At 53.1% G+C, this 24,081-nt stretch overlaps 1 protein-coding gene across 2 annotated transcripts in view; it reads right to left on the bottom strand.

The window, feature by feature from the left end:
• LOC311530513 (polycystin-1-like) overlaps positions 1 to 20,189 on the bottom strand; it is a 61,353-nt gene extending 41,164 nt beyond the window's left edge. Inside the window, exons 1-10 of one of the 2 annotated variants that reach the window (XM_084647202.1) lie at positions 19,226 to 20,189; positions 15,911 to 15,982; positions 15,463 to 15,534; positions 15,043 to 15,215; positions 12,559 to 12,833; positions 11,519 to 11,900; positions 4,571 to 4,751; positions 3,450 to 3,661; positions 2,416 to 2,534; positions 1,828 to 1,975 (exon numbers count right to left, since the gene is read on the bottom strand). In XM_084647202.1, coding sequence (XP_084503328.1) covers positions 1,828 to 1,975; positions 2,416 to 2,534; positions 3,450 to 3,661; positions 4,571 to 4,751; positions 11,519 to 11,900; positions 12,559 to 12,833; positions 15,043 to 15,215; positions 15,463 to 15,534; positions 15,911 to 15,982; positions 19,226 to 19,719 — 2,128 coding nt within the window. In that variant the 5' untranslated portion in view covers positions 19,720 to 20,189. The remainder of the gene's footprint in view (positions 1 to 1,827; positions 1,976 to 2,415; positions 2,535 to 3,449; positions 3,662 to 4,570; positions 4,752 to 11,518; positions 11,901 to 12,558; positions 12,834 to 15,042; positions 15,216 to 15,462; positions 15,535 to 15,910; positions 15,983 to 19,225) is intronic. The other variant, XM_084647203.1, reaches the window with a different exon arrangement.
• Between the last annotated feature and the right edge of the window lie 3,892 nt (positions 20,190 to 24,081).

Below are 24,081 nucleotides of genomic sequence, written 5' to 3'. Positions count from 1 at the left end.
GAAAAAAGCACAACATCCTACTCAGGACATCCTCACTGAGGGAGCATAACCTAATGGCAGGACGCTGTTAATCATTTCCCAGCAGCCTCTGGGAGATCATTAACCCTCCTGTGGGTGTCCGATACAAACCGTGTCACCAATCAGAGCGCTGGGAACCCTGGTTTTGTCTCATTTCAAAAGCATCCGAACCTGGTGGGTTCCAAAGGCTGGCACCAACTGGAATGGTCGGCCAGGTCAACACTAGAAATATTTGCAGGTGTAGCAAGGTTGGTGAGGGAGTGATTTGTGCGTCCCATTTCTCTGCTGGCAAAAGCCCTCGTGTAGATGCAGTTATCTCAGCACAAAGGTGCTTTGGCGGGAGGAGCTTATTTTGCTCACCAAACTGGTATCAGCTATTCCGCCAAAAGCACATTTTTGCCAATATAAGCGGCCTCTCCGTTTGGAGGGTGGCTGGCAGAGCGACACTGGCAAACCTTTTCTAACATAGATCTGGCCTTACTGAGCTCACAATGCACTTAGGGCGGGGTGGCCAACTCGTGGCTCCGGAGCCGCATGCGGCTCTTCAGAAGTTAATCTGCGGCTCCTTCCACAGGCGCCGACTCCGGATCTGGAGCTACAGGTGCCAACTTTTCACTGCTCAACCCCAGGCCCTGCCCCCCCTCCACCCCTTACCCCAAGGCCTCCACCCCTTCCTGCCCCCTCTCCTGAGCCTGCTGCACCCTTGCTCCTCCCTACTCCATCCCAGAGCTCCTGTACACTGCGAAAGCGCTGATCGCAGTGGGCAGGAGGCACGAGGGGAAGGTGCTGATCAGCAGGGCTGCTGGCGGGCAGGAGGTGCTGAGGGTGGTGAGGCGGGGGGGCTGCTGACGTGTTACTGTGGCTCTTTGGCAGTGTAAATTGGTAAATTCTGGCTCCTTCTCAGGCTCAGGTTGGCCACCCCTGACTTAGGAGATACAGTGGGGAGGACGGGCAGAGAACGAGAAAGGAGGGGGGGAAATGGGTGTGAAAAGGAGGAGGTTGAAACACAAATACAGAGAATGGAAAAAAGGAATAGGAAGGAGAACAGACCAATGAATCAATGAATATGGCCCACACAGTGATTACAGGGCACTAGGGCAGGAAATGAACTTCCTGTCACATGAACATTTTCAAGATACAGGTCCAAATTGGAAGTTTCGAAAACTTCCATGAATTGAAAAGCCATTGCAAAAAATGGAAACATTTTATTCGGAACATTTCAAAATGCTTCATCTGGAGTTTGACTGTTTTTCTCTTTAACCCTTTTTTTTAGTCTAAATTGACTCACATTTCAAAATAAAAATTGTATCGGCTCAAAAAAACCAGAGTTTTTGTTTTGAAAAATTTGAAATGGGAAGTTTAGACAATTTCAAAACATTTCCCCCCCCCCCAATAATTTTTTGAGTTGGGAGATTTGTCAATCCTGATCCAGTTTCAGTTTCGACGAATCTGCATTTTTCAGTGAAAAAACAGTTCACCGAAAAATTCCCGACCATCTCTACAAGTCACCTAGTTGTGGGAGACTCGCTTGTCAGGGTTCTTCTGTCCCTTCCATGCAACCCAGAGGGGCAAAGTACGCAGATGAGGTCTGGAGGGAAATGTGAGGATGAGCCCACCAGTTTATCTTAGCATCCCACCAAGAGTCAAACAGAGCCAGAGGCTTTAAGCATAGAGACTATCAAACAGCTATAATCTCTCCCTGTCCTTTTATAATGTCCACCAACCCACCAGCACAATCCCATTGGTCTAGGCAGATGGTCTGTGAGTATCAGAGAATAAGAGACAGAGGTATGGATGCTGAACTCTTACCAGGAGGAACCAAGTGCTGGTTGGGGTTGCAATGTGGGCGGAGGATCTGGAACCGGATCAGAACAGGCTTCTTTGTCCCTCGTATCCCGAAGTCTACAGAGACTAGAATACCAGCGTGGCTGAACCAGAGGCCTGGAAAGAGCATCAACTACAAGACACAAGACCAGGAAATAAACATGTGAAGGAGGGAGGTCCAAAGAGGCCTCCTGGAAGGAACTGGCAGGGGAAGTTGAGGGTGAGGTGGTAATGGAGGGACCTGTGCTGTTGTGATGTTCCTGTGTAGTTCAAATAAGCTTCCTAAAGATCAGTGCTTGACCTAAAGCGTGGCCACGGTTATCTGGTTTGGGAATACAGAGCCTGGCTCTCTCTGATGTTTCCCATAACCCCTGGGCCATAAATATTGAGAGAACAGCCTCATCTGACATGGCAGTGCTCCTGGGTTGATTTGTGTTCTCTTCCCAAGGGTTTGCCCTGTCCCAAAGGCTTCTCAGCAAGGTATATAGACTAGAGAGGGAAGGGAGAGGAGGTCTCTGATGGACCCATCCAGCGTTCACACACACCAGCCATCTGGCTCTGTTTGCACGCTACCTCAATGCTGTCAGGCCCCAGGAGAGGAGGCAGCTGCTCAGTGCTGACGTTCCTCACATCGTAGACTCCGCTGAACACCGGCACGCCCGTCAGGAACACATCTGGGCTGGGCAGGGTGACTGCAAAGACAAAGCACATGGACGGTCACGTCCCAGCCTAAAGCTCTGTCGGGCCCTGCTGCAGGCTTGCATCACAGATGAAGTGGCAGGCTTGTAGGAGATCCACCTGGCTGCGCTGGGGTCTTGACTCAGCAAATATGTAAACACGTGCTTTAGCTGAACTGGGGCCTAGATCTGCCAGGGTGGGGACTGGAAGGAAAGGGCATGTTGGGGGGGAGCAATAGGGCCCATGTGAATGGGCTGAACGAACACAGAAATACCCATGTGTATATTCAGAAATATACGTGGCCCTGGCATACACCTGCCATCAGAGTACATGGGAGTCTGCCAGGGTCTGGGGTAGAGCACTACAGAGCATCAACTTTCAGGTGCTAACTGTGGAGAGGAAGAGTGGCCTTGTGTTAAGAGACTGACTTGGTGCTCAGGGTTCTGTTCCCAGCTCCTCCACAGACTCCATGGGTGACCCTTGGGCAAGTCACTTAATCCCTCTCTGCCTCAGTTCCCCCAGTTTAGAACAGGGATAACAACACTTCTGTCCTGTAAGCTCTCTGGGGTAAGGGTGGTCTCTTGCTACATGTCTGTACAGCACCTAGCGCAATGGGACCCCAATCTCCATTGGGAGCCTTAGGCATGACTAATATAAATACATATTAATGACAGGGCCCTCCTCACTGGGAGTCGGGAGGCACTCAGCTTCTCATAGCATGGGACCATGGCTTGACCTTGGTCCTCCAGGATGAAAGGGCAGTATAAAGCAATGGGTTATGATACCAGCGGCCCGCCTTAGCACTCGGCTCCTCCGGGGGCTGCAAGGAAATGCCTTTTTATTCCTGTTGGCAATGGTCAGCAGCGTAATCTCCCAGTCCAGTCAATAAACACATTCCCACCCCCAGGTGCCAGCAGGACATATGGTACCTCCAGCTCTCCTCTCACAGAGGAACGAGGACTTTGCAGAGCACGGGCTACTGCTCCAAACCCCTTCTGGGTCGAGGAGGTGCATCTGGACACAGCCCTCCTTGCCCTCGGGGCGACCGAAGGGGGTCCAGTTCTGGAACGAGTCCACAAGGCTCCCATCGACCCAGCGCAAGGAACCCAAGGAGCTGAGCCCAATCCAGGCCACACCAGCGCTGCCAGGGAGAAAGACAGAAAGAACCTCTGCTTAAAGAGAAACAGCATCAGCAATGCAACACAGAACGCAGGGAGTGGCTGGGAAAGGGAGCAGGCCTTGGGGCAGGTGGTGGTGCGGTTAGTGCCTTTGACCCCAGTCAGCAGAGGAAAAGCACCCCACCATCTAACACTGAGGAAAAGGGCTGACATGTCAGAATGGGTGGCCGTGGTTCTGTCTCCAGGGATGCCCCAAAAATACAGACCCCACATTTCCTGGAGGCTCCTCTGCACTAGAAATGGCTCCTATTGCAGCCTGCCCTGGTGTGAATGAACTAGTGTGTGCTGCAAAGGCCCGAGCCATCTTGATTTGGGTGCGCCACATTCACTCACAGGGCTCCCCAAAGCCACTGCCGGGCGGCTGGGTCATTACACCTCGCCCATAATTCCCAGCACAGCTGCCTAGAGGATCCCTGAAGCGTGTGAATAAGGTTTGATTCCCAGGGGTGCTAAGCACCTGCCGCTCCCTCCCAGGGATTTTAAACGGAGTTGTGAGCACTCAGAACTTCCAAAAATCCAGCCCACCATGTCTATGGCTCAGAATGGCTATTGCGCTTGCCCTGTTGCCTGCTTTGAGTGGATCTGTCTTTGTCAGGATCCACACGTGCTTTTTAAGGGTGTGAGCTACATCCAGCTATGTCATCACACAACCACACCCGGACAGCCCGGCGAAAAGCTATTATTGCCTGACATTGCCTCTAGGCCTGGCTCACTGTAATGTACCCAACACTACCTTTGGGCAATGGGGCTAGGGAAGGACAAGGAGCTTGCCTGTATTATTGCCATGGTGCCTGAACAAGAATAACTTTAGTAGCAGTGACTTCACCATTGTAATCAGAGCAAAGAGAATGGGGCTGGAACAGGATACGCACCCAGAGAAAGTCTCCTGCAGGAAGCTCTGCACCTCCTGAGTTCTTACAACTGCCAGATCTCCACCAGGGATCCCCTGGCAGAGCCTTCTCGCATCCTGCCAGGTTTCCTTGGCGTTGCTGAGCCAGTAGCAGTTCAGATTCTCTAAATGGATCCGTCCACCTTGAGAGCAACAGGATTCATCTAAAGATTAAGAACAACAGCTGAGAAGGGTCCCCATGCTGCCAGAACTTCCGCTGTGAACCTTCCGGGCTCAGCCTGACACAGCACTCGCGGTAGAAGGCGAATCACATTCCCGAGAGCCTAGCACTGCCAGCTCCTCCAGCTGACGTAGCCCAAGGAGATAAGCCCTGGCACAGCCACATAGACTGAGGAAGGTTACCCGCCGCTTTGATAGTGCATTCCCGCAGGTCCTTATTCCTCTCTGGAACACTTGGCCGGTGGAGCGTGTCAGGAGGTGGTAACTAACCCTCTTGGGCTTCCTTCCCCAGCACTATGACCTAGCACGTCACCATCTCTGGTGTAACATACGGCAAGGAGAGATCTGCACCATGGCATGAGCCTCTTCCACGCCCAACAACGCCCCCTCTGCAAAGGCAGCATCAAGGCCTGAAGGAGCATAGTGAGGATACCCCCCATAGCAGGAGCTCCCTTCCCTTCAACACCCCATTAGCTCTAGTTGTCCCAGTGCGGAGGTAGAAGGATCAAGAAGGGCCAGCGTTGATAATGCTCTGGCTCTCCCTCTCTGTTTGCACTCCAGAAGCAGATGGAGGCCTGGGATAAAGCTCTTCAGGTGACAAACCTACTTGCCTCATGGAGGAAGCAAAGGAACTGCAAACGGCAGCTCCAGGAGAACTATTCGGTTTGAGACAGGAACAGAAACCCAGAGCCTCATCTTGAGGTGCTGCCATCCAGCTGACCCTCAGGAGAAAACAAAATTGGGAGTAAAAGGACCTTTTTCTGTAAGGGAACTTTTGCAGCACATAAAATCCTGGGTTTAGGAGGAAGGAAAACTAAATGATAGTGAGTGTTACATGGAGTTGACATCTTTCACCCCATAGGATCCTAAAGCACTTTACAGATTTCAGATACAGGAATCACTTCAGCCACCACTGAAATGCAGCCACCTCTGGGGTGGAACATGGCTGCTGCTTAAAAGCACACAGGAGTAACTTAGGCAGGAAAGCTAGAATATCCAATGGAAACTGTCTGGGGAAGGTCATTGCATGAGCAGAAAACTAGGCCAAGACACTGGGGCTTTAAATGGCTCTCTATGGTCAGTATTAGGTTTCATTATAAAAGAACCCTCAAATGTGGGGGCAATGGAAGCAGGTGGTAACCCAAAGGAGAAATCCTGCGTTCAGGGTTGGAGGGAGTGAGCTGCTCTCTCTCTCTGCCCCCCCACTCCTATTTCTAGCCCGTCTGTGCAATTCCTCCACTTCCTCTGCTGTTTAACTCCTTCTGCCGTTAAGAACCCCAGAACTCATCTCCCATTTGCTGATGTCCCAGCCCAGACTCCAGGCTCTGCATTTTTCATGGCCAAAGCCCAAAGCCTTTTGTTCTCTTGTCCAAAGAGAACGTGTTTAACTTGGAGAGAGCCAGGACAAGCAGGACTGGGGAGAAAATGGAATTTGGTATTTAAAGCGCTGCATCGTAAGGGGTAGGAGATGACGAGTGTGTTATTACCCCAGCGTCGGGAACCTAAGAAACGGTTGCAGACCTAAGCGCCAGCCTTCTGAGCCCCAACATCCCTTTGTTGAAAACACTTACCAGAGAATAAGAAAAATCCAATCCAATCAATGAGCCCGTCACAGTATCCAGCGTGGTTGCCAGAGAGCCAGCGAGCGCCCTGTCTGGCATTCCTGGGTCTCCGGGCAACAACCAAAATGCCCCTTCCACAGGAAGCCAGAGAAATCCATTGCCATGGCAACCCTAAACAAAGTTTGATCTGTTCCAGGCCCCCATCAATTCCTCCAGCAAGGGAGGAACCTCTCCTGGCTCCCCCGTCCCAAGGAGCGGCATCCGCAGGCTGCTGGCAGCGCTTTGGCTGGGCCGTTCTGATAGACCAAGCCCTATTGAAAAGTTTGCTACAGTGGGGTGGGGGGGCACTTGGTTTGGATCCCCGCCCTCCCCGGTGGTTTCTGCTCCCTGTCTCCCACTCCTCCCTGACAAGAGTGGTATGGGATGGAGGGTGACTCGGACGCTTCTGCCTGCACCTATAAGACTAGGATCAAAAAATCCCCTCCACTGTCTGTTCTCCCAGGCACAGCGCCCTTCTCACCTTCAGGCAAATACAAAAATCACACTCCCACCTGCAACACACCCATTTCCTCCTCCCACACCCACTTTCTGCTCTGCATCTTCACTCGTGTTGTCCCTTGCATGTGAAAAGGTCTCCCATCTCGATCTGGGAAGCTGCATGGCCCCATCACCGCAGTGCACAAACACCTCATCTACAGTCACAAATTTCTCCCCACAGCAGCCCTGTGAGAGCCCAAGGAGCAGAGAGAGTAAGTGACAGGCCCAAGGTCACACAGGGAATTGGCGGCAGAGCCAGAAACTGAATGCAGGTCTCCTACAGCCCAGTCCACTGATTTAACCACAAGACTATCCTTTCTCTGGGTCCAGAGCCCTCGCTCTCCTCATTCCAATCCCTCCCCAAAGCCTTGTCCCTCAGGAAACCTTTCTGGGATGGTCTCCTCAGCATTCAGCTCTCTGTACTCTCCCCTGACTGGACGGTTGCCCTGTACTTGGTCTGGTCTGTGTTGCCTCCGCAAGGCAGAAATGGGGGGTGAAATCCCAGCGCCGCCAAAGTCAACAGCAAAAGTTTCATTGAGGCCAACAGGGCCAGGATTTCACTCTATGTCTTTTCCGTGCATCTCCAGCACTATATAAATAATGCACCTGCAGGGCGCAGGGTATGGTCCCTCCTGCCCCATTCTCCAGGGGAGCGCTCTTCAAAACCCAGCCCCTCCAGCCCCACACAAACAGTCCGGACATCAGGAGGTTCCATGCAGCTGGGGTGCAGGGGGAGGACAGAGGAGTCCAGGTCAGTCTTTACTGCAGGCCTTGCAGCCACCAGGGATGCCCCAGTTGATAGATTGCTACTTTGGGCTCGCTCAGCCTAGTGCTGACGCTATATGTGTGTTCGCGTCTCCTGGTGCGATGCTGAGTCTTCTCATTCCCATTGCCCCACACTAGCTCTGGGAGCAAAAAGCCAGCTCCCTGGGGTAGGATAGCAGCACTGACTGCCCCAACGCCACAGGCTCAGCTGCTCCTGGCCTGGGAACATGGCACAGGCCCCAGACAAGATAGAGCAACCTGTGGACCTGCCTCACTCCAGACACACTCAGCACAGCTCCCTTGCCCCATACCAGGCATAAGGACAAAGCATTATCTTCCAGGGCAGGCTTCCCTCACCTCATACTGGCTATAGGGACTGGGCAGCGTCTCCCCTTGCCCCATCCCGACACCCCTGGGCATGGAGAGTCAGCTCAGCTTGCTTCCTAGAGGAATGGTGCACCAGTTCCTCCTCTGGGCACACTACACGCCTGGGACATCCCCCAGGACTCTCTGGGGTGACGAAATCCAGCCAGAGCTGTATTAACACAGCAAGTAGGTCACAGTGGCAGCGAACACCCCAAACTCTACACTCCTAGGGCCAGGTAGTGGCATGTTGGGGGGCAGGGAAAGGTTCGGAGGTTTGAGCTTCTGTTGCTGAGATGGAGGACCAGCTGCAGCCCTGGTGTAAGCAGATGCAGCTTCCCACGGACGTTGATGGGAGCTGCGTCTGCTTACGCCAGGGCTGAATTTGGCCCTAGTCTGCCTCCAGAGAAAGACGTCCCGATGGGTCCTGGGCAGGACACAACAGGAGCTGCAGCCACTGTGCAACTAGCTCTAGTCACCTGGGTTTCACTCCACACACATGACCAAGCCTGTCCTCTCTGTTTCCTTCCGCTCCGGGAAGGACCTGCTGGGATAAGGGGACTAGATACTCGGTTTCCTCAAGCCTCACTAACCTTCTGCCCCAGGGGCCTGGCGTCAGCATCCGCCACGGAGCTGCCATCACAAGAATACAAAAGCAAACACACACGTGCTGGCTAAGTTCCCCCTAAGCTGCGCGGCCCCGCAGCTCTCTATTAAGCCCCTTGCAGGGTCTCAGGGCTGCGGCGGGGAGAGACGCCTCTCCCCCAGTGCGGACCTGCCCTGGACTTGCCACCATCGGGGAAGAGGAGTCCCTCTCCCGGCCTGGCCCAGACCCACCGGAGCTGCCGGGGAGAGGAGCCCCTCCCTCGGCACAGCTCAGCCCCACCGGAGCTGCGGCTGGGGATAGGCGCCTCTTCTCCGGCCCTGAGCTGCTGCAGTGAGAGAGGGCTGGGGGCGGCGGGGTGGGGGGTCCTCACTCCCCACCACAGCCCCACCACAACCTGCACCCCCAAACTGCTCATCCCTGGCCACACCCCAGAGCCCACACCGCTCACACCCCAACCCTCTGCCCCAGCCCTGAGCCCCCTCCCGCACTCTGCATCCCTCATTCCCCAACCCAGAGCCTGCACCCCTCGCCAGAGCCCTCATCCCCCACACCCCAACCCTCTGCCCCAGCACTGAGCCCCCCCACACTCCAAACCCCTCCGCCCTACCCCCACCACATGAATTTTGTTATGTGCACCAATATGAAGGTGTTGTGTCGCACATCACCTCCATATTGGTGCACATAACGAAATTCATTCCGCACATGGACAAACAATTAGAGGGAACATTGGGAACTTGTCTTGCAAAGCACAGAGAGCCAGAGAGCCCAGGGCACCTGAGCATTCAGCATGTCCATCCCCAGAGTCCCTGTCCCAGGGACACTACAATGGGATGATCTAGTAGTAAATGTGAAGTACATTGGCCAGGTATATCAATTATCTATACAATGGGCTTGCACCAATGGCTTGCTCCATAGTCCTAACCTATGCCACTGGGCATGACCAAGAACCTAGAGAATGCCCATAACCTAGTGCCAAAGGCATGGCCAGAAGCCCATCACCAAGGCAAGAGCCCAGTGCAGTATCGACAACTGACTGCATGGAGCTGCTCTCCCAGTGGGAAGAGTTACTGCAAACCAGAAAGAAGAGGGGTCAGTGCTCAACCATTACGAGGAAGACTCAGGCAACAAAGAGGTGCTCAGAGCCTTCCATGGCTTCGGCTGCATAGCCAGACATTTGCCAGCTACTACAGAGCTGTTGCGAACCAAGAGCTTAGAGCATTTCAAAAAGAGAGTAGGTGGAAGATTAAGAAGCCACCTGAAATTGTACAAGCTGAAGACTTCGATCTCATAGGCTATCCCCCTTTGCAAAAGTAATGCACAATCAAGTGCATTGTTAAGGGTTCCTCTCTTCCTCTGAAGCACCCAGCATTGGCCACTCTTGAAGAGAGGATATGGGAGTCACTGAACTATCGGTCTGCTCCCTGAGGGCTGAAAGCGGACACCATATGGGCATCACCTTCTGCAATTCCACAGAGACCCTATTGTCTCAGCCTGGCTGCTCATGCTGCCTCTTACAGGCTGCACGCGCAAGATGTCCTCAGTCACTCTGGTTTTACGGAGAAGGAGAACATAAGGGGCTGAGGTCCAAGACGCTGCAGGGCAGAATTCGACTACAGGAGACCACACGGCAAAGTCAATCCAAGCTCTCGCGTTCTCCTTTCCGTTTGCTTCAATATGAACCAACATTTAAGCTTAAACATGCCAGGTGCCATTGCCCAGATGCCCCTTGAGAGCTGCTGAGCATACCAGAGTCACCACTGCACTCTGCTGCGAACCCAGCTGAGCAGCAATAGACCCTGCACAACAGAGATTCTGCCCCAGCAGGGAAGTGCTGTCCTCTCACCTCCCCACCACTCACCGCTGGGGACCTTTGCCCTACTCACTCACCACAGACAAGGCCCCAGGTACCAGCAGTCCCTCTGTCCAGCAGGAGGAGGAGCAGCCAGCCTAGCTGCAAGCCCTGGCTCAGCATCACCCCTGCCATGCAGCTCCGCAGGGTACCACAGTCTCCGAGAGAAGGATCCACACAAGGGCCATGGAAATGACCTGTCAGTCTAGGGTTTCCTACTAAGCCCATCACAGTGGCATCTGGGCTAAGGCAATGCTGAGCTGCATTCTCTCTCTCTCTGTGAGAATTACCCCTTCAATGTCCCTCTGAGCCTCTTCTCGCTCTGTCTGTGTCCCCGGTGCTGTAAGCCCTCTCTCCTTACTGACTTTGCTGTCTTCTGCAGTACGTTGATCGCTTTTATAGGGCTTTACTCGGCAGCTATTTTTTTAAACCCTTTCTTTGTGGCTGCTACAAGTCTCCCTGGATACGCAGCTGTAGCCCTCCCTTCTCTAAAGGTCTGCGTGGCGGGAGCTTTCCTCACACAGACAGGCAGCTGGTTTTAACCTGATCCTCTTCCTACCCCCCTCTCCCTGTACAGCAGTGCCCACCAGGTCGCCTCCACTGCTTCCCTGACTCGCTGAGACCAGGGTACTCCCTCAGCCATTCCTCTCTGCTCCCTGGGATCGCAGCACCCCTCTCCAAGCTGTCTCTGTCTGCCTCCTGCACCTGTTGCTCAGAGCACAGCACCCCTGGGCCTTCAGGATGCACCTGGCATTTCCCCATCTCCTGAGACTGACCCTTCACAGACTGCCCTGCCACGCCTCCTCCAGACTGTGCTGTCCTGAACCTGCTTTTATGCCCTCTCCAGGCTGCCCTGCGGAGCCTTGTGCTGCTGCTGTTGTCTTCTCCTTTTTGTAGTGCGCGACCTGGGGCAGAAGGGAAGGGAGCAGGAAGGACAGGGTCACAACCTGCCATTCTTCCTCCAATACCCAGCACTGCCACATGCCATGGAAGTTCCCCGACCAGTTCCCCATCTCAGGGGGGAAAAAACCAACACCGATACCAAACAAACGCCTTGCAATAGCTCACCCAGAGTCTCTTGTCCACTTGGCATCTTCATCCTCCAGAGGACGGAGAGGTCAGTGCCCTGCTGGGTGTGGATCCCGATGTTGATGCTCTCTCCTCTCCCCACTGCCCTGGGGCACTCGATGCCCACCGGCCCCACAGGCAGGATCACACTGACCGCAGCTCTATGTAGCAGGGACCTCTCCCCAACCTGAGCCCTGACTGTCACCACATAGATGCCAGGGAGGGCATACGTATGCTGAGCTCTCTGGCTGCTGCTGGAGAACTGCTCCCCTCCATCTCCAAAGTCCCAGGTGTACAGGGTCCCAGGCAGCAGGGTCTCAGCGGTGAATTCAATCACCTCATGGAGACTGTAATGGGTCCGAGCAGAGAACGAGAGGCTCACCTGACAGAGGGGAAAGAGGGAATCAGAAGCAGAACTACATGGGTATTGATAACAATCACATCTCCGATCCCCATCCCCCAGCATGCCATGGGAAGACCCTTTTCCATCTCTCTCACTCCCACAGCCTCTCTGCCCCACACTGGATGGGGCCTGTCTCCAACCCCTCTGTCAGGAGGGGGCTCCATCCAACACCCTAAACCCCCATCTGGAGCTCCCGCTGGCCACCTTTCCTTCTACTCTCGGAGAGTAGAAGGTGCCATAAGCCCACCTCCAACAAGCACATGCTCCAGCTGAAAACCTCTCCCAGTGCCAGTTGTCGCAGAGCAGCAGCCTGTCCCCACTGGCTGGGGAGGAGAAATACTTCACACTCCAGGTCTGTCTACCCAACAAAAGCCGCACATGGGCTAGCCTACCAAAGCTAGCTTGGGTAACAAAAGCAGGGAAGTCAGCGCAGCTCGGGTCCAGTGCGGGTCAGACACGCCTGGCACAGACCCTGGGTACATCCTCAGCTCCCAAGCCCGCGCCGCACTCTCTTCACTGCTGTTGGTACCTGTGCCGGCTGGATTCAAGCTAGCTCAGGCAGACCAGCCCCCACACCGCTTTTGCTGGGTAGATATACCCTCGGACGAGACACAGTCCTAACTCATGGTGCGGTTACCTGGACAGGGTACACGGCATGGACAACCGTTCTATTGCACGCTTGGCTCGGGATTTCATTGGAGCACACTTTCCCACAGTCCACGGGCCCTCTGCTGCCTAGTGACCCACACAGGCAGCGGTCCTCCAAGTCCAGGCCATAATGGGTGTGCGCCTTTTGAGAGCAGAGTGTGTGGCAAGAGGCCTGACTCTGCGTGCCGGGGTGGAGGTAGGAGTAGAGCAGGACTGTCTCTCTCCTGGTCTCTGGGTCTTTCACACAGGAGATAAAATCAGTGGCTGAAAGGGAAACCGAGCTAGGTGAACCCTTGGCTGGACTGTTATTAGAGAAGGTGTAGAGAGCTCAACAAGGCGAGGAGCTCAGATCACACAAAGAAATTTGAGCCCAAATGCAAACCCTACACAGAGGCGCTAACCAAAACTGCAAAGGCGAGCTAATTGCAAAGGCTTTGCTGGAAACCGATCCCTGGTTCTGCACTGCCTGGAACTTTGGGTCACCCTTTACACCTGCTCAGAGTGGGGGTGAATTGCTCCCACTTGGCGAACTTGGCTTTAGTGGCCTTTTGCACCTAGTATCCGCTCCCTGGCACAGATGTAAAGAACACCACGAAGTGCCAGCATTGGTGAATCAGGCCTGCTGCCATTCCCCTGAACTCCAGATGGGCACATTCCAAACCCCGGCCACCCCTGGACTTCAAGGGGTTAGAATTCCTGGTGAGGGGTTGGATCCTGTGGCTCAGGGCCATCTTTTGCAAACCACTGGGTCCCCTCCTTTCAAACTTCCTCTAAAAGTTCCTTTCTGGGTTGAAATGTCTCACGCTTCCTTTTATTCCAAAGAGAAAAGGAGTACTTGTGGCACCTTAGAGACTAACCAATTTATTTGAGCATAAGCTTTTGTGAGCTACAGCTCACTTCAGCGGATGCATACTGTGGAAAGTTTAGAAGATCTTATTATATACACACAAAGCATGAAAAAAAAATACCTCCTCCCACCCCACTCTCCTGCTGCTAATAGCTTATCTAAAGTGATCACTCTCCTTACAATGTGTATGATACAATGTGTAATCATTATAATCATACACATTGTAAGGAGAGTGATCACTTTAGATAAGCTATTAGCAGCAGGAGAGTGGGGTGGGAGTAGGTATTTTTTTTTCATGCTTTGTGTGTATATAATAAGATCTTCTAAACTTTCCACAGTATGCATCCGCTGAAGTGAGCTGTAGCTCACAAAAGCTTATGCTCAAATAAATTGGTTAGTCTCTAAGGTGCCACAAGTACTCCTTTTCTTTTTGCGAATACAGACTAACACGGCTGTTACTCTGAAACCTGTCTTTATTCCAAAGGTGATTTTTCTTTTAAAGTTTCAGCAAACTCTGGTGAGCTGTTCTTTAGTTTACATCACACTGGCCATGGACTTGCTGCCCCCTTTGGCAGGTTTGGGAAAATCAGCTCGCCTCTTGGGCATAACTCCGCAACTGCACAGGGCCTTTGATGTGTTAGTCTCCGAATTCCCTCTCGCCCCTTTCCTGTTGACATTCATAGGCCCCGTCAAAGGGTGAAATCCTGGCTCCACAGCAAAACTCCTGGTGATGTAGGAGGAGCCAGGACTTCGCCCTACATTTATAATAAGCCACCCCTCATCACACAACGCTTTGCACAAGGAGCTGGCTTCCAGCAGCTAGGCTATCTGGGACCTTACGTGACCTCCTTTTGGGTCACCTCTTCTTTCTTTAACCCTGAAGCAGTTTTTTGGTCTGACCCTTCTTACTCTCACCCAGTTTCTCTATCCCATGTAGATCCGCCTGGTCTGACCCAGCTTTCCCTGTGGATTCTCTCCCCTTCATCCTCCCCATTACTCTTCTCCAGCTCCCCTCTTGGTCTCAATCAGCAGTATTCTGTGTCTGCATCACTCCCCCAGGCCAGCTTGCTGAGCCACGCCCTGCAGTGCTTTGCTCTGTGATTTTGCTTTGCCGCACAGTCTGGGTATCTGTGCTTGGCTGATAGAGGGGTGGTCGCTATGGGAAGGGGCATCCTGACCTCACATGGGGAAAACTCCCAGAGTCTTTCCAAAAGGGGAACAGACCAGAGACAGACGAAGCGTCCCTAGAGCTGGACTGATGAGAGCCAGAATGCTTTCGCAGCCTGCGAGTTACACAGCTCTTGGTTTTCTCAGGTGCAGCCAGAGAGTCCAGAGATACAAAGGAGGTGCTGGATGAAGGCAGTTCCCTCACTACCACTGAGCACCAGAGGGGACAGTCAAAACACTGTTTATCTGAGGAATTCCTCCACCCCCCTACATATTCATAACACATGCTTGAGATGCTCTTTCGGACTCGCATGGGCTGGGGTTGTGGGGGGGGGGGCAGGCACCTCGCAGATTTGTTCCATGCTTGGAATTCCATCCCGCATCTGAGATCTTCCTCCCCGCCCAGCCCTTCCTCTCCATCAGCGCAGGGGGTGCCATGAGGGTGGTGGGGTCACTCACCACAGGTCAGAGCTGAGAAATCCGCCCTCAGTAGCCCGATGCTGCTGAAGGCTGCTGGCTGGAAGCAATGGAGCAGCTCCGCATCGTGCACGAGCGCCGGGCCCTTCTCTCGCACCCAGGCCCCGAGCCAGCGCAAGGTGCAGCTACACACGAGGCTGTTAGAGACGAGCTTGCTGTGGGAGGAGAGGGGAGGGCAGTGAGGAGGGAGGTCGGGGACCTTGAAACACTTCCCTCTGTTTGTGCAGAGAGTCCCACCCCCAAAATGGGAGAAATAAGCTCATGATACCAAAATGGGGGGGGGAGGGTCAGAGGGATACAGGGATGGAGAGAGGAGGGACAGGAACAAATGCACCCAAGGCAGGGTGACAAAAGAAACAGAGACAGGTAGAGAGAGGTCTGAGGGAAGGCACATCACCGTACAGCGACTGCAGTCTGCCCAGGTGGCGGAAGGCTCCTTCCTCTATGGTGTGGATACAGTTATAGCTCAAATCCCTGCCAAGGAGAGACCAGAGAGGAGACCCGGGTGAGGAAGGAGAGACAGCTCTGGGCCCAGATTCACCCTCAGGAGAGAGCAGCTGCCGCTGGGGGATGGTGCTGGAAAGCTCGGGGCTAGCAGGCAACAGGCTGCTGCAGAGCTCAAAAGAAGCACGGCTCCTGGATACTGTCACCCGCACCACAGCCAGCAAGCTTTAGGAGGGGCTCCCCCATGCCCAGCTGCAGATGCTGGTAGCATCAGCCTCATGGGCTGTTGAGCCTCTGGCTGAGAACATGGCCAGTGGCCCTTTCTTGCCACCAAAAATCAGATTGTGAACTGAGTGATGCAAGCCAAAGGGGAAGGGGTTGGGCCTCTGGCTAGGGAGTTACTTACAGCACCTGGAGGCTGGGGTATCCAGCAAGCTCCTCTGCTCGGACTTTGCTCAGGTGGTTGTGGGACAGGTCCCTGCATTGAAAGCAAAGAGTTATTTGCACCCAGCGTAGGCCCTCGCACTGCTCCATAGCGACGACTGGCTGTACGAAACGTTCACAGGGAAACCCCGAACCACATGCCCCTCACCCAAGAGGCTACACGCTCTAATAGCTTAAGTGCCAGATGGGGAGTTGGGAGGCTGGGGGAACCTGATCACTGCTCTGCCACTGACTTGCCATGAGGCCTTGGGCAGGTCGTTTAATTTGACTGTGCCTCCATTTTCTGACTGGGGATTGAAAAACCTGCCCTGGGTTCTCAGCAACTACCACATGGACACGAGGGGGTTGGGACGCCTGCTCTGGGTTCTCCAGGACTCTGAGCCTGCGTTTTAATCCAATCCAGAAGCCACCCCATGAAGGGAACCTCAGGAATGTGCTTAACTATCCTCCATACATGTTTCCCCAAGAAGCCACTGTCTAAGTGCTTCTGCCGTGAGATCTCAGGCTCTGCCAGGTTCCTCGCTGGTATGTTGGGCAGGGGCAGCAAGGGGTGGGGGTTGCTTATCGCAGCATAGCTGGATGTTTTAATAAAGTCAACATTCCTTTTCAGCAAACATCCACCCCCTGCTGCTGGGAGACTCTTCCCTCAGAATCCACAAGGAGAATGTGGGGGGTGGGGAGAAGCCATGGTTACATTGGGGGGAAATTAAAGCTCCTCACCCTTCAATCATCAGGCCTCAGGTACTTGCAGTGGCTGCAAAAGGGCCCTCCAGGGTCGCTCTCTCTGGGGGTCCCTGCAGTGGAACCAATCAGGTTCCACTGGGAGGAGGCAGGGGTCTGTGCCTCAGTGGTTGGAGCATTGGCCTGCTAAACCCAGGGTTGTGAGTTCAATCCTTGAGGGGGCCATTTCAGGATCTGGGCCAAAATTGGGGATTGGTCCTGCTTTGAGCAGGGGGTTGGACTAGATGACCTCCTGAGGTCCCTTCCAACCCTGATATTCTATGATTCTATGTTATTGGGCTTATACTGGAGCATGCAGACTCGCAATATTCAGACCTGGGTCTCCAACAGACCCTAGTCCAGGGGGGAAGATCGGAGCTGTTGGTCTGGCCCGTTATAAGGCGGAGCTCTTTGCAATCTGGCTTCAGACATCAAATCCCCCCATCCTGCACTTTGGGGGCGCTTGGATCTAGGGTTTTGGATGCCCCCCCCCCCTTGGTTATAGGCTGCACTGGAGGGAGTTTTAATGGGAAACCCCTTGAGGCAAGAGGGGAGCTCACATTAGAAGGTCATTCGGTGAGGTAAGGCCTACTCGACTGGGTGGAGAGGAACCCTCTGGCAGGACCATCTCCATGCCAAGGCATTGCAGGCCTGCCCAGCCACCATCTTCAGGGTGATGGTAACCAGGGCTGCCCAAGTGACCAGCCCCCAGTCTACTGCAGCCAGTAGGGATACGAACAGCCTGTTCTGTTGTCCCAGGAGACAGCTTTGTGCCTGCAAACTGTGGGTGATTGATGGGAACGAGGAGATAAATATTGATTTATGGGTTTCATCCAGCCACGTTGACACAGCCTGAGGTGCCAATGCGTCTGGAGGGCCATTGGCTGGAGCTCCTTAGGGACGCTTGCCACAGAACCATCTCTTCTGACAGGGCCTCCCAGAGGCCCATACCTTCTCCATGGTAGCCCTTTTCTAAACCAACCCCTCCCTTCCCTTCAGCCACTGGAGGCAGGAAGTGCCAGACCCTGGTAAGAAATAAAGAAAGGCTCCAGCCTTCTGTAGCACCTGTGCATCAGGACATGTTACGGAAGGCTCACAACCCCTCTTGGGGAGCTATATAACATTCAGGGAAACTGAGGCACAGCACAGTTAAGTGGCATGCCTGAAGCGAGGTAGTGGCTGAATCAAGAATAGAACCCAGATCTCTTGTCCAGCAGTTTGGGGCTCAGACTAGGCTATACTCCCTGCTTTAAATTAAGGACCATCCTTCCCCTGAAATTACCCTGCCTTTGAGGTTTGTTTGCCATCTAATATGCATCAATGAGGGCAAGGTCTCTCAGGATGGGGAACTGAGCGAGCCATTCAGAGACGCTGACTTGGGCCTGTCTGCTGAAAAACTAAATTGATCCGGAAAGCAGTTTCATTTGCAACAATGTTAACGAAACCAGCTTACTGCAGAGCCCTTGCCCTCCAGAGAGCATGCAACGAGAACTGTGATCGAAATCAACACGGTCGCCAACCTGCACGTGTGGACGCCGGTCATCTGGCTCGCTTTAAACTGGTATCGTGAATGTGGGTGCAATGTCCTTGGGACGCTGCCGTCACTTTATCCTACTCTAGCAGCTCAGACGAGCACAGCTGCCATTAAAGAATAATCACTAAAGATTAACACTGTGTACTTATACAGCATGTTCCTCCCAGCAATCTCCACGTACTTTATAAGGGTGGGTGACGCATTATTATTCCTGTTTTACAGCTATGGGAGCTGAGGCACACAGGAGTTGTGATTTGCTCAAGGTCACTGAATCAGTAGAAGGGATGGGCCTACAAACCAGGTTTCCCGAGTCCCAGTCCCATGTTCTAACCACTAGGCCCCAGTGCCCGGGAGGGCATCCTTAGGTCAAGGGCTGACATCCTGGTGCAGGCACCTGGGATTCTTTGTGCAATGCAGTAATTCCCTGACTGCCTCTGAGAGGGGTCTGAGAATGCAGCATCTGCCTGGGGTGGGGGTGGGGGAGCGTCAGGAGAGGTGTCTAAAGCACTGCTTTCAGAGTAACAGCCGTGTTAGTCTGTATTAACAAAAAGAAAAGGAGTACTTGTGGCACCTTAGAGACTAACCAATTTATTTGAGCAAAAGCTTTCGTGAGCTACAGCTCACTTCATCGGATGCATCACGACAGCTTATGCTCAAATAAATTGGTTAGTCTCTAAGGTGCCACAAGTCCTCCTTTTCTTAAAGCACTGCTGTCTCCCTGAGATCCTGCAGGCCCTTTCCCCAGAGTTCAAAGGCCGAAGGGAGCCAGAGGAGGAGTGCACATTCCTTGGCAGGCCCCCAGGATCAGCTGGGCAGCACCCTGGGATTTCATTAACATTCCATCAAAGCAGCCTCCCCCAGGACAGGCGCTCCCCTGCCTCGTGGGGCCAGCACTGCAGAGCACCTGTAAACACACTGCAGCCCTCTCCCTGCGTGGGCGGTTCCTCCCCTCCCAAGGGCACAGGCTGGAGACACAGCCCCTCCAAAAGCGGCACCCTTTCCAGGCAGCCGTGAGGTACTCACAGAATGGTCACTCTCCAGGAGCAGGGCTCTCCCGGAGGAACCTCTGCCAGCCCCGAGCGAGAACAGTTCACTGCCAGGGAAGTGCAGACACAGCTGGCTAGGCACGGAGTGGCTTCTTCCAGCGCTGGGCTCTCTTCGCTCCCGCCGCTGCACCTGGCTCCGGCTGCTGTGGACATCCTCTTCCCACCTCCAAGCCCCTCCACTCCTGCCCCGTCTGAGGCCTGGGTCCTTGCCCCTTCCTTGTTGTAGGCTAAACCCCTGTCATTGCCTGTCCCTGAATCTGTCCTGCACCGTCCAGCACCCCATTGCTTTGGAGGTGCTGCCTTCAGCCCCATCATTGGTTTTACTGCTGGGGCCCCCTCAGCTTTGGACCCAGTGCCGAGGCTGCATAGCAACAGCGCCCCACAGAGGAGAGCAGTGGAACTGCAGGCACCCCCACAGGCAGACTGACGCACCTGCTTTGCCCAGGAAGGGCAGAGCGCTTTGGCCTCCATGACCAGCCCTGAGAGGCCAGTTGTTAAAGAAAAGCTGTTGATTCTCCCCTTGCAAACAGGTCCAACTGTACAGCGCTGGCATTAAAGTGACAGCACCAGGAAAACAAACCAACCCCCTTCTGCTGCATTTACATTGCAGCCCAGAGCTCAGGAGAGAAACTGGCTAAAAAACAGAAGTGATCCTGATTAGTTTGATTTTTCAGACTCTAGAGAAAAAGGAAAAAAGGGGGGGCGACAGGAAATGCATGTTCCTCTCAGCCTTGGTAACCTGAGGTGTTAGAAATAACAAAGAAGGGGGAATCGGAGTTGAGACAAATATATATATGAATTTGTAGGCGGGCAGCACTACTGTGACTAGTTCATTACAGACCATGGTGGCACCTAGTATCATGGTAGTGCTGAGCGATCCAGTCCCTTGATGCCGGGTGATGTACGCTCACAAAAAATCCCTTTCATAGGGCGTTAATCATTCAATAATAAAGCAAGACACAGCAAACAGGCGGTGCGGAGACAATTATGAGCAGCGTGAAATGCCTCAGGCAGTGAGCACTTGCTGCCTAGCCACTGGCACTTCCTACATAAATCTCACTTACTTCTCTGATCCATAAGCTGCCCCCGCCCCCAGCCCTCTCACCCCACTTCACCACTGCAGAGATTTTTTGTAACAGCAGAGGCAGGCAATGGCTCCTGCCTCCTGTTACTGACACCTTGCTCCTTCTTGCAAGAAAACCTTGCAGTATGTCAGCGAGTGAGCTCGGCAGACCCAGCAGGAAGAAACAAAACGGAACAGCGGTTGTCAAAACAAAGACAGAGTGCGTCAACACAGATGATTTGCTATCGTGTTTGTTTGCTTACTCACTAAATTTGCAAAACGTATCCATTCCCCAGGGATTTGCCCAGTCACGCATATGAACTAGGGAGGTTCTGTTGCATATCCCTAACCCCGTTCACCATATCCTCAGTCCTATGGCACCTGCCTGAAACCCTCCATCTTCTCCTGTGCTTCCTCCACCTGAGACACCCAGGACCCTCGTCAACCGCCTCAAGATTCTCTTGACCCAGTAGCACCTTTCCCCCACCTTCCTTGCTCCTGTCGTCCACGCTCCCCCACTAGCATGATCTCCATCCAGAGAGCATTGCGTGCCTACCGGGGAAATTGCTATACACTGGAAAGGCGGCCTCAAAAGAGTTAAAAAAACCCATCCTGGTGCCTCCTGGTTGAGGTGGGTCAAGGGAGCTGATCTGGTGGCTCTGGCATTTGCAGCTGGCCCTGGGAACAGTTTGGGATTCCTCAAGGTGGTGTTGCTATTGTGCCCTTTGTTTCCACCCTGGAGCTCAGCAGCAATTCAGTGCAGTGTCTGGGGCCAAGAGTTCTCTAAACACAACCGCTGGCTGATTTCTCTCTCTATTCCCCCCCACCCCATGCACAGAGCAGGGGCCCCGGAGAAACTCACATGTGCTTTGTCCACCAGCTCCTTCCTGCTACCTCACCAGCAATAGTGACGAGAGAAATCTTCCCTCTAAGCCTTCAGCTGTAGCGAGTAAATAAATAATTCCCCAAATGCCTAGTGAGCAGAAGAGTGCCGAAGTCGGCAGGTTTGGAGAGCAGATCTGAATGGAGAGATTTGCTCCGTGTATGGAAATATGATCTGTGAAATCCGAGGTCTTGAGCAACAGCTACCTGCCCTCCACAGAATCCGCTTCCACTGGTCACTAGCTCAGTCATTTTCCAGGGGGGAGGGTATTGCCCTATGCAGCCGTGACCTGACCCCCTGCAAAGCTTCTACACAACAAAATAGGCTTTTCTCCCAGGGCTGCTGTTTATTTGTGGATGACCCCAGTCATCCATGCCTCTATTTCCGACCTGGTGGCACCTTAACAGAGAACACCACTCATTTAACCAGCAGGCCCTTGTTCTTGTCCATTGTCACAGCAGTGGTCTTCACCCCTGGGATCTTTGGGAGTGCTGCTTGCAAGCAGCCTCTGGGGACAGATAAAAGATCCAGACTCAGGAGGAAATCCATCATCCCTGGGCCTGGGCCGCTGGATCCATGGAGCTGGGCTGCACGGCAGCTGTGGCATGGCTCTTGCCTGAGGTCCTGGGTTCAAATGCCAGCAGAACCCTCCATGAGGCAGCCTAAAATTACAGCCCTGGATCTGTGGGTGTGAGGGCAGGGGTATTGCAGAGGAGGAAAGGGCAGACAGCTGTGGACTGCAGGGCCTAGCTCAGGAAGGTGTGGATGTCTGAGCCTGCTTCTCAGTTCAATTCATTAGAATTTATGGACAGAATGAAGACCTGTCGAGCCCTGCTATTATTACAAGCACACCCCACTTCTGATCAATGACATGGTTGCAGGGTGTTCCTGATTTCTAAAGCGTTTCCATTATTTGTCTGGATTCCCCAAATGGCTCAAAGGGAGGCATGTATTCTGCCTTGCAGATTACTTTGGCTATTTGCTTGCATCACACACTTGCTCCTCTTCCCCAGCTGCTCTCTGGAAGGTTATTGAAATAACCCCCTGCTGCCATTACCACACCAGGAGTATTTCATTTCCCTGGCACTCAGCTAGGCTAAAGCTGTAGAGAAGCCTCAAGTCAGAGTAGGGTGAAGAATGGCATGGTATGTCCATGGAATTTTTGCCCTGTTTTTCCATCAAATGTTAATGAACATGGACATTCAAGTGTCTCTGCCCCCACCCCTTAGACACAAGATCCCTGGCAATGAGTTCCACAGGTTGACCGTGTGCTGGATGAAGAAATGCTTCCTTTTAGTTTAAAACTGCTACCTATTGATTTCACTGGGTGACCCCTGGTTCATGTGTTACATGAAGGGGTAAATAACACTTATTCACTTTCTCCACCTCAGTCATGATCGTATATAGCCCTCTCTCTATCCTAGCCCCCCTCAGCCCTGCTCAATGCCCCAGAGGTAGCTCCTCAGAAAAGGGCCAGTCATTTTAAGGCAGGAAAGGATTTTTGCCCAGGGTTGTAAACTAGCTCTAATTGCACCTTTGTTGGTCTGTTTTTGCTTTCGGGACATTTAGGTTGGATATTAGGAAAAACTTTTTCACTAGAAGGGTGGGAAACACTGGAATGTGTTACCTAGGGAGGTGGTGGAATCTCCTTCCTTAGAAGTTTTTAAGGTCAGGCTTGACAAAGCCTTGGCTGGGATGATTTAGTTGGGGATTGGTCCTGCTCTGAGCAGGAGGTTGGACTAGATGACCTCCTGAGGTCCCTTCCAACCTGGATATTCTAGGACACTGCCACTGTCAGTTAAGGGTTTGTAAAGCTCTGGCTAGAAACAACACCCTGCTTTGGCTTCCTCTCCGACTGTCGGGTTTCCTTCACCTTAATAAGCTTTGTTCACCCACCCACTTAAATGTAACATGTGCATTTTAAAAGTATGCACCAATGCTTTTGGAAGACTAGCTAAATCTGCAGCTCTGGGCCAAAAGCATGAAGCAGAGATACTCACCCACCTTCCTCCTGAGTCCTCTGAAAGCTCCAACTACTGTTGGATGACAGCCTCCTCCCCTAACAAGGGCTCTGGCCCTCCCACTTATCAAACCATCTGCAGCCGACCTCCCCCAGCCCAGGACATTGCAAATTTACCAACCATCCACCAGGGGACAATCTAACGGGCAGCTGAGAGTCAAGACATTTTTCCACGGTTACGTTCCAACGCCATCTTTAACACTGCACCCTCCAACACACCTGCACCACAATAGGTGATTTCATTAGCTGCGGTCCACTGGACAACAACATATTTACTCAAATCACATGGAATTTAGCTACTGGTGGCCCATATAGCTGGTGTGTGAGGGAGGGGAAGATAGGGACTCTCTACACAATTTCACCAATGGGTCGGAAAGACAAGGGACAAGACAGATGTCTTCACACCCACATGGCCCAGTGGGCAGAATGAAGATTGGAGTGAAAAACAAAACATGAGTCAGGAAATTCTCCATTAAGTTCTCAGCTGAAGCACTACTGGACATGTCATTTTTTCTGTTGGGGGGGGGGGGGCGGGGGAAATAGGTTCTTAATCAAGCAACAGACTTTTTGGCACTTGGGTATTTTTCACCCCAGGTGTATCAAGTGAAAGTCCACCATTTTGTGTCTGAAGCACAGTGAAAAGGTGGAGTTCTCAACGTGGGTAGGAGCAGCAGCCCATTTAGAGAACACCCCCAATTCCTTGAACAGCTGGGCGTGAGGTCCGCTTACAGCCGACAGACACATTAGAACTCAGCAAAAGGGGATGGAGGGAATCCCGCTTTGTAGGGTTCCACCACCAAGCATGAATGCAAGAGCTGAGGGAGAGCAATCCTCATTGTATAGTAGGACCTCAGAGTCGCCAGCACC

The sequence above is a fragment of the Lepidochelys olivacea genome, assembly GCF_965140295.1.
Source record: "Lepidochelys olivacea isolate rLepOli2 genome assembly, chromosome: 14".
NCBI classification, from domain to species: Eukaryota; Metazoa; Chordata; order Testudines; family Cheloniidae; genus Lepidochelys; species Lepidochelys olivacea.
Note: the sequence above shows the minus strand (reverse complement) of the source record. Positions and strands in the feature narration are given on the sequence as shown.